At 42.4% G+C, this 15,166-nt stretch overlaps 1 protein-coding gene across 3 annotated transcripts in view; it reads left to right on the forward strand.

Annotated features, from left to right (window-relative positions):
* The window catches only part of HDAC7 (histone deacetylase 7), a 348,234-nt gene that overhangs the window by 284,488 nt on the left and 48,580 nt on the right, over positions 1 to 15,166 (forward strand). For all 3 annotated transcript variants that reach the window (XR_015877084.1, XM_088465963.1, XM_088465962.1), the window contains 5 exons: positions 9,181 to 9,353; positions 10,099 to 10,183; positions 11,973 to 12,090; positions 12,519 to 12,634; positions 14,728 to 14,850. Coding sequence is in view for 2 of the 3 variants with exons in the window: in XM_088465963.1 (XP_088322089.1) it covers positions 9,181 to 9,353; positions 10,099 to 10,183; positions 11,973 to 12,090; positions 12,519 to 12,634; positions 14,728 to 14,850 (615 nt within the window). In the remaining variant the exon portion in view is untranslated. The remainder of the gene's footprint in view (positions 1 to 9,180; positions 9,354 to 10,098; positions 10,184 to 11,972; positions 12,091 to 12,518; positions 12,635 to 14,727; positions 14,851 to 15,166) is intronic.

The following is a 15,166-nucleotide window of genomic DNA, read 5'->3' on the forward strand; positions in this document are numbered from 1 at the left end:
GTCAGTCTCATTGCTGGGTACACATATTGTTTAGTGTGTACCCAGCTTTAGTGTGTTGCTCAATTTTAAGTAAATTCAGTTGTACTTGATCAATGATGTATAAAATAAGGAACAAGTTTTTGGCATATTTTAGTGAGTGGATTTCACATTACCTGCTCAGTTAACAAATAAATGCCAATAGAACAGCGCCATCTAGTGCGAACAATATGAAGAAAAACTAATTTAGCACATTCCCTTGGGTAGTAAAAGTGGGAAGGAAAGAGCAGTTTGACTTTGACTAAACAAAAAAAATGCAAATGTTAGACGCCTAGATTTGTATTGAGACGATATAGGTTTAATGCCAAGTATACAAGCCGTGCCATTTATGAAGCTGGGGTTTGCAAAATGACACATCGGGCACAGTACTCTAATGCCTTTGCCTGGCCAAATGCTAAGTAGTATTGTGCCTCTCCTCGTACCACAATCCAGGGAGTATAAGATTATATAGTTCAGGCTCTCGTTGCACCACAAGTGCCAGCATGCAATGGTGCACTTGTAGTGACACAAAGGCATCCACTGCAAGTTTAGTCCCCTATAAAAATCAACAAATTTTGATGACAATATAAAATAAGATTTGACAGTTGTGGCCCAGATACAGATAAAATGAATTACCATAACCACTGTAGATCAATAATGAAGTATTTGTGCTCACTTTCTTGAAATAAATATTTGATATTGTTCCCTTTATGAAACTATATAATTAAAAATGCCATCTTCATTGAATGTAATAAATGTTATAAGCCCCTTTAGTATAATAATATAGTATTGACCAAATCATTGAAATACTGAAATAGTATTGCCCCTAATAAAAAATATTGACTCATTATTACTTGAAATATCATTGTGGCCATAACTTCTAATGCAAGCCGTGCCCATAAACCTTGTCCATACTGAAGTAGCAAACTATTTATACAATATGGGCTGTTACCAGCTATTCAAACCTCCAAATGTCTCAACCTTCGATGAGACCGCCTACTTGCTAATTGGGCAGGCAATCAGATACAGTGTCTTACACCACTCAACCAATCACAGATGGGAGACCATTCCTGATTGACTGACTGTAAGTAATCTGTCAGGTAGGGTCGATAATTGTGTAGTGTATATGCAACACCAGGGCCCCAACGGCTGGTCTAAAACCCGTCGGCTCTGCTCCTAATATAGCGTGAGCTGCACACGCTATGTCTTTCCCATCATTTTGGTATCGTTCAGAAAGTGCAGTGTGTATGGACCTCGGCCCGATGTCTGCTAATTAATTAGCATTCCGGTATGGAGACAAGACAAGTTGAAATTGAATCGTTCCTAACTATACAAATTATTGGGTAGTATGGACAGTGTATATCGGCCAGTTTCGAGATCGTTTGGTGGACTTAAATGGTTTAGTAGTTAGCGTCATTGGGCAAAATCTTATCATACATACAGCTTTAGAATTCGCTTCGTGACCTGTAGTTCAGCTTTAAATTAACAATGTATCTCTTCAAAACCATTTATACTCCTCTAGAAACCTATTAGGCCGGCAGAGCACATGCGAAATCACTAGAAAAAGCTTCATGCAATGAAGTCATGGCAACCCACCTTAGTTAGCACGAGGACCAATGTTAAGAACTCTTGACTATTTACATAGTGCAAGTAAACAAAGCTCTTATGTGTGTTGTGTTTCTTCTCGCCAACCATCTGATCCGGCCAAAAAATAACAAAGTTCTTCCACCCCTTGCTGACAGCAATGATGGAGAGGAAGGCGAGCTCTGGTTACAGCCTTTCCTGGCCAGCTACCTTTTAGATGCGGCTGCTCTGCGCCATATGTTGGCTTCTGATGATGTCACAGGCAGGTGGAATAAAGTCAGTGTCATGTTGCCCCCAAGGGTCCAGGTAATGTATTTGTTCACAGAATTAATACTCCATTCTTTGTGTTGTAGGTTATCCTATTACTGTGTTAGTAAAATACATGCCCCAGTTGAAGTTCACAATAGATGAAACCTGATGATAAATAATGAAATGATTCATGTTTAGAGGGACCTTTGAAAGCCTTAAGAAGTTTTTATTTAGAGCAGGTTGAATCCGTTTAACTGGAAAGGCCCATATAATGATCGCTGGCTGTAAGCATAGGACAGTGTTAAAGGGTAGATAAGCGGACCCTGAGCCACACTGTTACACATAGAGAGGTAGATTTTACGCAGCGTGACTGCACCTCTAATGCCGCAGCTGATTCCTACAGACACCCATCAGCTGCAGTGCTAATCCAACGCTTTACATTTCTAAGACGCACCATAGGTCACATATTGAACATTGCACCAGCCCTATGGAGGAGCACAATGTTTGTCTGAACATGGCCGCTGAAAATCAGTGCAACTGCGTAAAACGTTGCAGTCATGCCCGCGTCTGACCAGCCACCCCTCTTTTACCACCCAGGAATGCCCAATGAAATTGCCTTGCTCTGCATTAACCATCTGGACACATGCGCAGTGTGACCCGGATCCATCCGCAGACTGAAAGTCGGACACTTGCATCCGACAGTGACACTGCTGCGTCCACCTCTAAATCAGACCCACGGTGTTGCCAGGCTACATATACAGGACCTGATTCATAAATAGGAGCAAATCAAGAAGGAGCAATTTGCACCTTGGCATAACCATGTTGCATTGCAGGTGGGGCAGATTTAACGATTAATGGGCAGAGGGATTTACTTTGGGAAGTTCTTGCTTAGTTCTAAATTTCAGTGTAAAAACAAAGCTGCCCAGTATTTGCTACATGCAAAAAGCAGCTACTATTTTCCCTGCATGCAAAAAAATTAAATCAAACCATTTGCACCACTGCAATATTGATTTGCTACTAAAACTCTTAATCAGGCTCACAGTCCCATACATATGCAGAATACCTGTTGGCTTATTAAAGTGTAGCTGTCACCTACACGCCATGGATGTCACTTAGTGCAACATAGGGGATGTAGTTATTTTACCGCCGCATGGGATGCCGATGGTCAAAATCCCAGCGCCAGAATCCCACCCCGTGGCCAGAACACCGGTGCCCGGAATCCCGACATAATTTGAAATTACCTACGCTGGAATCCCTACAGCCGGCAACCCGAACGCAAATAAAGCGGGCTGGGTTAGTTTGTAGTCGCAGGGGGGAGGGCTACCACCATGGGGGGGTGTTAGGGTTAAGCTGCGGGAGGGAGGAGGTTAGGGTTAGGCTGTGGTTAGGTTTAGGCACCACTTGGGGAAGAGGGGTCAGGTTTAGGCACTAAGGGGGGAGGGTTAGGTTTAGGCTGAACTGGGAAGGTTGGGGTGTGGGGGGGGCTAGGATGCAGGAAGTGAGGGTTAGAGTTAGGGGGTGGGTTATATACTTACTAAGCCCCTGTCGGGATTCTCAGCATCAGGATGCCGCTGTCGGCATCCCGACTGCTGGTCTCCCATACCCAACCCCAACACATGATGCTTTGCACACTCCTCCACAGGCTGTCATGCACATTGGCTTCACTTTCAATGTCCATGGAATAATAGATCATTTATTAGATAATAACTTTAGGTTGTATCTGATCGGAAATCATTCACACACTACAACTTGCATCCTCCTTTGTTTCTTTAGATATTACTATGTCCAATCATCATGACAATTCCTAATCTGAAAAATGTATCAAAACCAAAGCAATATTGTGTCAGTTGTGAGGCCAATGTGAACCTTGAAATTGGCTCTAATTTAGAACGGTTGAGTACGGGATCCCGGCGGTGAAAATGCCGGTGGTCAGGATAACGACAGCGCCATCCCAATCCCGACGCCCAAAGATAGGTTGTTTAACCCTCCTTTCCCGTAGCCTAACCCTCCCCCTCCCCCCTACAGCCTTACCCTACGGACCCTCCCCCTAAGCCTAATACTTACCATCGGGATGTGGGCAGGTAGGATCCTGGCACCAGCATTCCCACTACTGTCAGGATTCCTGCGCCAGCATACCAACTGCCGGGATGTTAACTACGTCCCTTTAGAACATACCTTGGCCCTGATTCAGACCCACTCGCGAGCGGCTGTCCGCTCGCAAGTGGGTCGATGTTCTGCACTGAGCATGCGCACGACGGAGGGAGCTCCGTCGTGCGCATGCGCCAGACGCGACGAGCGAAGGAAAGTCCTTCGCTCGTTGTGTCTGATCAAAGGGGGCGTGCTGTCGATGTTGATTGACAGCACGCCCCCTTTGGTGGGCGTGCCGGGGGCGTGCCTCCCTGACGGGGGCGTTCCCACGGGAACGCCTCCCGTCAGAAGCCGGCCCACTGACATCACTAGTGATGTCAGTGGGAGTGATTTTGGCTCTGATAGAGCCAAAATCACTCCGGAGCTTGCGGTTGAAAACCTCAACCGCAGGCTCCGGCTCGCAGTTTCGATGGTCGCGATGGTCAAGACCATCGCGGCCATCAAACTGCACGCTCGTATAGCCTGTGGGTGGTGACCCACAGCTATACAAGCGTCCAGGAGGACGCTCCATTTTCATGGAGGGCGGCCCTCATTCAGAGCGTGCGCTCTGCTCAGAGCGTACGGCTCTGAATGAGGGCCCTTGTTTTCTGCCCTACTCTCCCATGAACGTAGGAGAACTCGCCAAAGTTTGTGAGTTTCCGAGATATTCTGGGAGAGTAGGTAAATAGGATACTATAGGATACTATGAAGTAGGGGTGTGAGAACTTTAAAAAAATTTACAGATCTGCTTTCGAGGCTTAATAAATACTCAGGAATTCTCGCAATATATTTAACAATGATTTCCAAGCCACAGCATACAATAACGTAAAACGAAAGGCATTGTTCTTTTAAAATGCTCTGTGAACCAAATGAATAGAGCCTTTTTGCTCTGTTTAGTTACCTGTTAGGTGTTTAGAGCATTCATTGTGCATATATGGATAAAACACGGATCTGCAGGTCCACAGCATGGATACCCATCGTTCCACATTAGAGTAAAATGCGCTCAGGGTATTATTATTATTATAGTAGCTTCACTAAATCTAGATCAGAGATTAATCCCATGTGTTGAGCCATCCTGAAATTCCTGTGTCACCCGTAAACTCTCCAGATACATTCTGCACCCCAGCCATGTAGAAAACAGGATATTTAATAGCACTTCACCTCGTTTTATTTTTAGATTGTCATTTCCTTTTTAGCGCACCAACATTTTTGTTCTCACTGGAGAACCGAAAGCTGCTATTTGCTGACAATATGAAATTGCATAAACGTGAACAGATGTATATCAAATGTCATGGCATAAAAAAAAGCTCCAGTCTACATACACTTATACAAAGCTTAATAATAATTCCACTTGAAACACCATTCACAAATGTCCTCAATGCCAATAGTACTGTGTAAGGTGTGCAGTTGTCTTTCATGCTGGTTGGATTATACATCTAATTATACACCATGCCCCCACTGATATAAATGTAAGATTAATGCACACTGATATAGAAAAAGAAGACTTTTTTTTACGACTGCTAAATGGATGTAAAACACAAATATGTACTGCGGGTACATAGGAGGAGATGTACTAAGATCTGGAACATGATAAATTGGAGAGAGTTAAACTACTAGCCACTCAGTTCATGTTACAGGCTGTTTGAAAAATTACAGTTAGGAGCTGATTGGTTGGTAGTTTATCACTTCCCAGGGCTTAGTACATCTGCCCCATAGTGAGAAGATATCCTGCAGCAAGAGCAATAAGTATGAGTATAATTCTAGTCAAGGGAATATACGGATAATTTTAACAAAAGGGAATGGTTGTCTATACCCTGATGTAAACTGTAGGTGCTACCTACTGATTCAGGTATATGTACAAAACTAAAGAAAAGGAATCCATATACCATAGGTACACTACACTCAGGGCCTCATTCAGAGGCAGTTGGAGGATGCAAGCGGTCGCTCAGAAACTGGGCGGCCGCTTGCATCCTGACCGCCCGCCTCTGTTTCGGTCGTTAGGCTGTGGGTGTACACCCACAGCTCTAACGACCGCTAGGGTGATGGTCGCGATGGTCATAGGCTTACTTGTCGTAAGCCCCGGAGAGCTTCTGGTCTCATGCATGCGCACGAAGGAGCCGGCTCCCTCGTGCGCATGCGCACTTGACAAACATCGAGGCCGCCTCTGAATGAAGGCCTCAATCCCTTGCTCACATTTATTTAAAAATCAATCTTTATTAGATATACTTAACAAACCGGTATGTGGAATTATTGTACAAATGTTACGCTATTTATTGCTCACTTTTTACAAAGCATATTTAATTGCAGATATATTGCCTATATTGGGCTGATTCAAGCACAGTATTACAAATAAAGGTAATACAGTAATAAAGAAATAACATTTTCTTTATTACTGTATTCCCTTTTTTTGATGATAACATATTTTCGTAATGCACTTAAATTGAGTATAGTAACGCAAGTGTGTACCTGCCCTAAAATAGATCTTACAGGGCTTATTCACACACAGACGCTGGGCCTGGGATAATGGGGGAAAAAACAATATTGCTAAAGGGTAGCAACATTAGTAAGATTATGGTGAATGCTTGTAAGTCCCTCTCCAATCTTTGGGTCAGGCGTGTGATGGTAAAATTCTGTGTGCTTCGCTGTTGTGCTGAGGCACAGGTAACGATGTATTCACAGCAAACCTTTATGTATTCATTGTTACAGTAATGGCATGCAGGGTGTTTTTGTTTTTGTGTTTTTTTTTTTCTTTAAATTTAGCATACCAGTGTTAAATTGAAAGATTTTTTTGATCTATTCCAAAATTATTTGGATATTTAATCTGGCTTGTAGAGTCATAGATTTCTGTAAATCAGATGAGATAGCTGGGCTGTTCCCTGTAATTCCGGCTTAACTAACCCATGGCTCTGCAGGAGTTATGGAACTATAAATCTCAGGTTGCTCTGCTAGACCGTATCTCCTGATTGGTGGATGTCCTTGGAAGAAAAACACATTTACACTCGATAGGGTGAAGTATGAATACAAATGTTGACTTCAGTTCAAGTTTTTTTGTTTTGTTTTTTAAAAAAAGGCTGTACATTTTTCACTGTGAAAAATTACTATTGGTCTTCTCAAGAGTCATTTATCTATTGTTCTATTGTGGGGGCATCAGGCTGGCAAGAAAGCAGGTTGTGCCCATATGAATCCTCTCCGAAACAAAGTGTTTGGCAGTACAACTCTTATATGGCCTGCAAAATCCAGGAACCCCTCTATCTTTTTAATATGATCTGTTATTCATAATCTGTCACTTCTATTTTGGGTGATATTAATTTTGTTTATTATATTAGATATTTTGTTACAAATGTGGTAGAGACACCATTGACCTTGAGCGGGAAGTCATTTAAATAAAGGTGGAGTGCACACTTTAGGGGCGGGAGGTGCAAGTTGTACTAAAATTCGAAGTAATATCCAACAGGACAGCTTCACCCAAAAGTAGTTGGGTTATGGTTAGGTAGGTTGCACAGTTGGTTGGCTTTGGGACTGAAGTAATAGTCCACAATATCATTGATCTGAGAGGTAAACATGTTATGCTAAGTGCTTGTCATCCAGTAAGGAAAGTCCCTCAAACTGATACCTAAGAAATCTTTGTGTTCGTAGTTTTATGCAAATTTCCATGTCAGTAGCTGCAACTCTTTACCCCGGTCCTCACATTGTGTAAGAAATCAGTGCTACAAAACCGTAATGAAGAGGCCTGGTGAGTTATATATTTCTGTCAGATCTTAGGGGGGAAATTTACTAAGAATCGAGTTTGGCTGTGTTTGGTTGTGTTTAAACTCACTTTGCTTCACCAAAACTCGGGAAAGTTTTCCCTTTTAAAACTCGGAAATTTACTAAGAAGTGAGTTTAGCTGAAAGTGAGTTTTCCGATGGTGAAGCAAAGTGAGTTTTTTTCCCCAAAATTGCGAGTTTTGATGTGCGTTTTGATGTGCGTTTTGATGTGCGTTTTGATGAGATTACTTACTCAAAGCCTGCACATATCAATGAAATATGTGAAGGCTGCTTGCGTATTGAACCTACACAAATCACACTGATCTATGTATGTTTCTGCCAAACTCGCAGCTCAGGAGGAGTGTTTAAAATTTCAATTTAACAGTGAGTTTGCTACAAACTCACCCGAGATTGTAAACTCGATTCTTAGTAAATTTGCGAGTTTCATCTTTTCCATGTAAAGTACTTCCTAGTTTGGCCGATGGTGAGTTTAGTTGAGTTTGCAAACTTGCATGAGTTTTAACAGTGAGAAGAGAAAACACTTCCAAACTCCCACCTGTTTGGTGTTAGTAAGTTTGCAAGTTTGAAAAAAAGGCTAAACTCGCATGAGTTTGCAAACACAACCAAACACAACCAAACTCAATTCTTAGTAAATTTACCCTTAGGAGTTGATTTAGAGTTGCACACTATGTTGATATGCCCGCAGTTTTACAATGATTTAAGTACTGTGCATGCGTCAGATTGTTACCGTCCTGAGACTCGTAACGAATTTGGATGCAGGGAGTGTGGATGTTAGGGTGCATTCCTGGGAGGTAACAGTTGGCTAGGCAGAGACGGGCATGTTACTGACAACAGCTGCGTCTAAAGATGCACAACCGCTTGCAACGTGCGCCAAACTCAGACGGAGAAACGCACAGAGATGGATTTGCAGTGGCACAAGACACTGCAAGTGGGCGTCTAAGTATTCACAGAATGAGTCATGGCATTCATACAGAAACAGGCGCCACTACAACAGCAGCGGCGTGCCGCTCAGTCAGGGCCCTAATGTGTTGCAGGTAGTCTCTCTCTCTCATTTTATGTGACAGAGGGGCCAGCTTTGCAGGGATGTAAGTCAAACTTGTAAATGTCTCATGACTGGGGGAACACACACAATGGGCTGTTAGCGCAGGTTGTAGCTGGATTGGTGACCTATGTACCTATAAGACAGAAAATAGGAGCTCCTTCAATAAATAAGCATGAAGTTACACATGTACATTTATTTGGACTCTGCTGCTATCACTGCTTTGAAACAGAATATCACACAGAAATCTGAAATATCAGATTAAATAATCCTGACAATGTTTGCAGTGCCTTTTATTCATGCCTGTTCACTTACTTTTGCCGGTGAACGTAATTGCATTGCATTGGAATGATGGCTAATGGTAGCTGTACTAATATGTAGATTCGCTGTGTTTTGCAGTGGACCTGACTGTTCCATCTAGTACAGTCCTGACACAACCCACCCCTATGGAGTTTCACCTAATTCAGCGCCTTAACCAGCGGTCGGACACTGTAGTCGTCAACATGAAACCGGCACAGCAAGCGGTCTACCCTACCATCACCCCGCAACAGCACGTGGAACACAAGATTAGGGTATTTTTCATTTGATTATTACTCTATGCATTTTCTTATCTTTTCTCCCATAGAATTGTGTTGTGTAACTGGCCCAAGAAGCCTAAAGCTGGGAACACACCATACAACGGTGCAACCCAGCGTTGTGGCGACCGATGCAACTTTATATCACGTGCGCCGTACACCCTGAGTGATCTCACGTACGACGGCGTAACATATTGTTACATACTGCATGTAACTACACCGTGTAGTTCATTGCATCGTTTCATCTGCTGTGCAGCACACTAGATGGGACGATTCAATGAACGGTGGATTGGGCGTACACACTATATTATGTGTACGATATATCAATCTGATAAGCATCGGAGCGATATATTGTATGATACATCGTATAGTGTGTACAAAGCTGAACAGGACAAACAGATTTATCAGTGTTTGGTTAATGGGAAGAACTATATGCTACAGTCCAAGCCTTCTGGGTTTTTATTTTTTAAGAAAGTGTCTACTTAGAGTCTATTTTATATGTTGTTTTAAAGCAGTCCATGCATTCTGTACAACTCTTCACTTTGTCTGTAACATGTATGTATTTCCTTTTTACACACATTGGTATTTCAGAGAACACTCCATTTACACACCGAGCACAGAACAAACACCATGCTATATATAGATATGTAATAAGCATAGGAATTCCAAGTTACCTGAAGGGTTAATCTGTAGGTAGTTTTAGGTCTCTTATACTGACTGATTCTCAATTTTTGTCTCACAGTTGAACATGGAATGTCGAAATGCAGCCCATGAACGTCAGGAGCAAAGCCTGAGGCAGCTGGTCCACAAGGATAAAAGCAAATGCAGTATGCAAACTTTGTGTATTATTTACATTCTAACCCCTGTAGCTGTCACTGTTCTTGAATTTTTTCTGAGAGGTGGAGATGGGGGAGGAGACACAAACATTCCCAATCAGAAGTGCTGCACACTAGTCCTCACTATAGTGAATCAAACGTCGCTTATAATCAGCTCTTACTGTATTTTTATGTATTTTTTTCGCTCTTACTGAGATTCTACACGTATACTCTCTCCTGGCCAGCATAGGCCAGTTACGGGTTCCATAAAATTACCTGTTTGAGGCAGAGATCTCACTTCTAGTTCTAGTGCTAAATGACAAAGTAAAGTAACCCCACCAGGGCTAGGTTACGCTGGATAAAAAGCACAACTCTTTTTAGCTGCAAGAGTTGGGTGCATACAGTAGAACCTATGCTGACGTCGGATTGCCTTTTAAGCTGATGGATAAAGTTTTCCAACACTGTATTTATATTGCTGTAATACTGCTAGTGTAGTGGGAGTTGGGAATAATGCTTATAGGACAGGTTGCAGAAAGAAGTAATGTATGTAGCTATTCAGCGGCTTGTGTGTGGGTCATACATCCCAGCTGTCGGGATGCCGCTGGTCAGAATACCGACAGCAGCATTCCGACAGTCAGAATCCCGACAAACCCTAACACTTCCTCCCCGATGCCTAAACCTAACCTCCCCACTAGTGCCTAAACCTAACCATCCCCGCACCCTACACCTAACTTCCCCCCTAATGGCTAACCCTAACCCTCACCGATACTTAACTTCGGGATTCTGGTAATGGGATCCCGATGCTGTAGGGATTTTGGCGTCGTTATTTCGTCCATCGGCATCCCGTACGGCGGGATGCAGACTCCATCCCGCGCTGAACATATATAACAGGTACATTTTATTGGGACATGTTTGTTCACCTTTTAATAAGTAATCAGAATATACATATAAGAATAATAAATCAGTGTGTCATAAAACTAAAATAAAACAGGTTTATGACTTTGAAAATTGCTAAGTACATCTCCACAACATTGATCCACAAAGTCTGCTTTGGCAATGGAAGATCAGTTAATGATTGGCACCCTACAGTGTCCATTATAATGTATAAAATAAAACATTCTTCCATTTGGTGTTAATCTTACTTAACACATTCATGCTCTTTAGTGCCAAAAAAACTTAATTGTGGAACGTCTCCAATTTACCCTTGGAACAGTTGCATGGTAGATGAATGCAGTACAATAGCGCCCTCTGCTGCCTGTTGTGTTTATCAGTCTCTTTCCTTACGGAACACGTTTTTGAGAAAAAGTTGCAATTATTAGTAATCGGCATTTGTGATTTATGGCCCACTTATAGGTTCTCACACATTTCTACGCTTTCTGGTTTGATAAGTTGGTCTGTACTCCTTAATACATATAGGGAAAAGCCTTGTATCTTGCCACTGTTAATCCCCTGTTACAGAACCATGAGGGTACATGGCAACCTCTGCTGTTGAACTGTGTAAACCTGAATTCTTTTTGTATTTTCAATCATGTAAAAATCATTAACCCCCCCCTTAAAAACATATATTTAATATATAAAGAAATTGTGTCATAGCCAAATAGAAAAATAGCCTTTGAATGTGACTAAGGTATCCCTTCCTTTACAGATATATGTTGAACAGATCTTCTAAACATCCCTCAGTGTACTGTACATGTTTTCTATTAAAAGATATGGACAGGTTATAAGAAATGCATGGTCACACACACGCCCAGCAGTGTATTATACTGTCACTATTCCTCATGATGATAATTTGCGGTTCTAGGTGCCAATGCCAGCCCAGCAGTCAAACAGAAACTGTTGGAGATGATCCGGAGCAAGCAGCAAGTAGCCCCAGACCGCAATAGTGCCACCAATCACAGCAGCCCTGCCATGCCTTACAGGTAACCGCTTCTGAGCACCTTGTCGCTATCTGTCCACCCTGATTTTACTTCCTCCCAATGTCCTATGACGTGCCAATTAAAATAGCAAAATGACTTTAGTTCAAGAGTCCATTTGGACTGAGATTCCATAGCTCCAGTGGACTGAGTCTGTCTAGTCCACTTACGTAGCACAGAACAGGTTTTTGGCTCAGTTACTTTGAGGAGTGGATGGATTTACTCACTGTGTGGATGGATTTACACACTTTGATGCATCTCTTGACATGAGGCAGGTCATTATGAGAGGGGGGGTGTATCGTTTATTAGGCCCTTTCATTATATGTCCGCTGCTATGGGAATTTGACTTCCATACAAAAGGGTATTTGCTCCTGAACATAATGCCTGTAAATAGAGTGGACTGGTATTAAATATCTATGTATTATTTATTTCAGGCCTTCTGAATTGACGGAACCAGAACCCCATCCACCTCCTATGCCCACTAATTTCATTCCTCGAGCTGCTCCCAGCAGCTGTAACCCATCGGAACATTTTCCTCTAAGAAGAACAGGTAATTCAGTCACTTAACATCCTGTTTTTAATCATAGGTGAATACACTAAGTATTGTTTCAGGCTGTACAATGACAGCCTTTGCAGTGTGTAGGTGATGGGCTCATATTAAATAAACCATTGCGGCTCATTATAAAATGGTTCTGTAACCATTAGCAACCAATCAGATGTTATATAGCAAATGTTTGGTTGGTTACAATGGTGACAACTAATTTATAATATTGGCAAATAGCCATTGAAAGTTTTATGTGTAGTATATTTGCTATTCAGATATCACCCCTGATTGGTTGTGCTTGCTGTAGATCACTGCAGATTTATGTATTATATTTGATATTACTAAATAAAGCTTGATCGCTATTAATATTAATGTATGACTGCAAACTACAATGCAGCTCTGTGTGTTTTTGTTTTGTAATGTATACAGGCAAACTGGCCACAAGGAACCACAATATCAATGCAACTTCCTTGCATCTACACAGTTTTCCAGTGCGAAATCTGTACCAGAAATAGTAGAATTTGTTCTGATGGTGATCTACTCAAGTTGAAATTTGCTGTCCTGTCCAAAGAAATGCATCTTTGAGTAATAGCCTTTCTGTTCATTGAAAATCACATAGCCGCTTGCCATCTAGCTTCTTGGCATCAGCCCATACTTACCTACTTTTTATACATTCCTTCCATGATAAGGCATGAAGACAAAGCATGTGCTAAATGTGACACCTTCTGCCATCAAGTGTCAGGCTAGATGTATGATGCTGCGTACCACATCGTTATGCCAATGCTTGTTCACTGAAGTGGGCATGGCTTGTTGGTTTGATTTGAGTGGTCATGATACATTCCTGCCCACTCAGACTTCAGGGAGAATTACATGCAACCCCGCCCCTGGACGTTCTGGGAAGATTAAGTAAATATGCTGTAACTATTTAGAGCAGTGGTTCCCAAACTTTTTTGGATCACAACGCCCTAGAGTATCGGTATTATTTTCATGGCACCCCTGGGCCAAAAGTTTCTTATTGAGAAATTCGGCAAAGATTTAATTAAATAAACTGTGCTTATATCACCCTTAGGGTGGGTGACAGGGTCGCACTTCTTTTTGTCCACATATTTTAGCACTGGTTTTGCCTATCACACTGACTAAAAAATTATTTTATTTATCACCAACCCAAGGCACCCCTGCAAGTGCCCTAAAGCACCCCAGGGTGCCACAGCACACACAGTTTGGAAACCACTGATTTAGGGCCTAATTCAGAGATGCAGGCAATTCCGTCTATGGGCAGATCTCAAGATTTTCAGCAAACTGCGTATGGCCCGGGACCTACATAAGCAACGTACAGCAATTACGGACAATTCAAAGTCGTTGGCCAGCCACGGGGCATTCTTAAATAGGAAAAGTGTTCAGAGGGATGTAGGCAGAATTGTGCTATTCAGAGGTAGGCGTATGCAGCAATACGTATGTCCCACTTCAGACGGATCTCTTGCACCTTGAAAGGGCTGGCGCAAATGCGTGCTGATGGCGCCCACTTTCACAGGTGGATGAGTGGAGGAGGCGCAGTCACATAGTTGTGACCAGACTCTGCATACAGGCCAAGATCTGCATTTATTTCCAAACACATTATTATCTCAGAAACTTATGTTCTAGGAATATCACAAATTGTATCACTTCATATTACAAACAAATGCATAGATCATGTTTGTGGACTCAATATAGCATTAACACTTTCCTATTAGACGTCACTACCTTACAATAGGGAAACCTCCAAACTCCTATGCAGGACTGTCCGCTCTGTGACTTGTATGGTGGCTGCAGGCCTCCAAGGCAGCGTTATGGTTTCTAACTTGCTTGATATCACTGATCCGTGATATAGGTGGATTACATGTCTTTCTAGTGTTCAGCCCTGACATATCGTAGGTCCCTGTGGACATGAGGATATAGCCTCAGCAGTACATTTGTGACAAGTCATTCTGCACTGCACATGTGTGTGCTCACATGTTCCGTTCTGGTACTATGAAACGGCCTAGGCTTATACCAATCCAGAACGCAGCGACGGTGCATGTGAGCTATTAACATATAGAACTGTGCACTTAATTTCCCTGCAGCCTCTGAGCCAAACTTGAAGTGGCCTTGCAGACCCAAGAAATCTGGGGAGAGGAGGAAGAACCCACTCATGCGCAAGGAAAGCGCTCCACCTGCAGTTAGAAGAAGACCCCCAGAGACACAGGGTGGGTGATTTACACACGAGGGGGAGGAAAGTAGTATGGTGGTGCCTTTTTCACTGTCACTAGTTTAGTTTTAGGCATGTTTGACACTTAGGGGATAGTAGAGCATCCAATCAGATTCTAGTAATCTTATAGAATGTACTAGATAAATAATAGCGAGAATCTTATTGGTTGCTATGGGTAACACCTCCACTTGTTCTCTTCCAAATATTGATAAATCTCCCCCATAATGTTAAACGCTGGAATGTTGTTGGTTCTTTTTTATTCTCCTACGGGGATGATGTTAAGAATCCACAAGTGACAAAGGGCACAATATATC

Source organism: Taudactylus pleione, unplaced genomic scaffold (genome assembly GCF_031769625.1).
Source record: "Taudactylus pleione unplaced genomic scaffold, aTauple2 ptg000065l, whole genome shotgun sequence".
NCBI classification, from domain to species: Eukaryota; Metazoa; Chordata; class Amphibia; order Anura; family Myobatrachidae; genus Taudactylus; species Taudactylus pleione.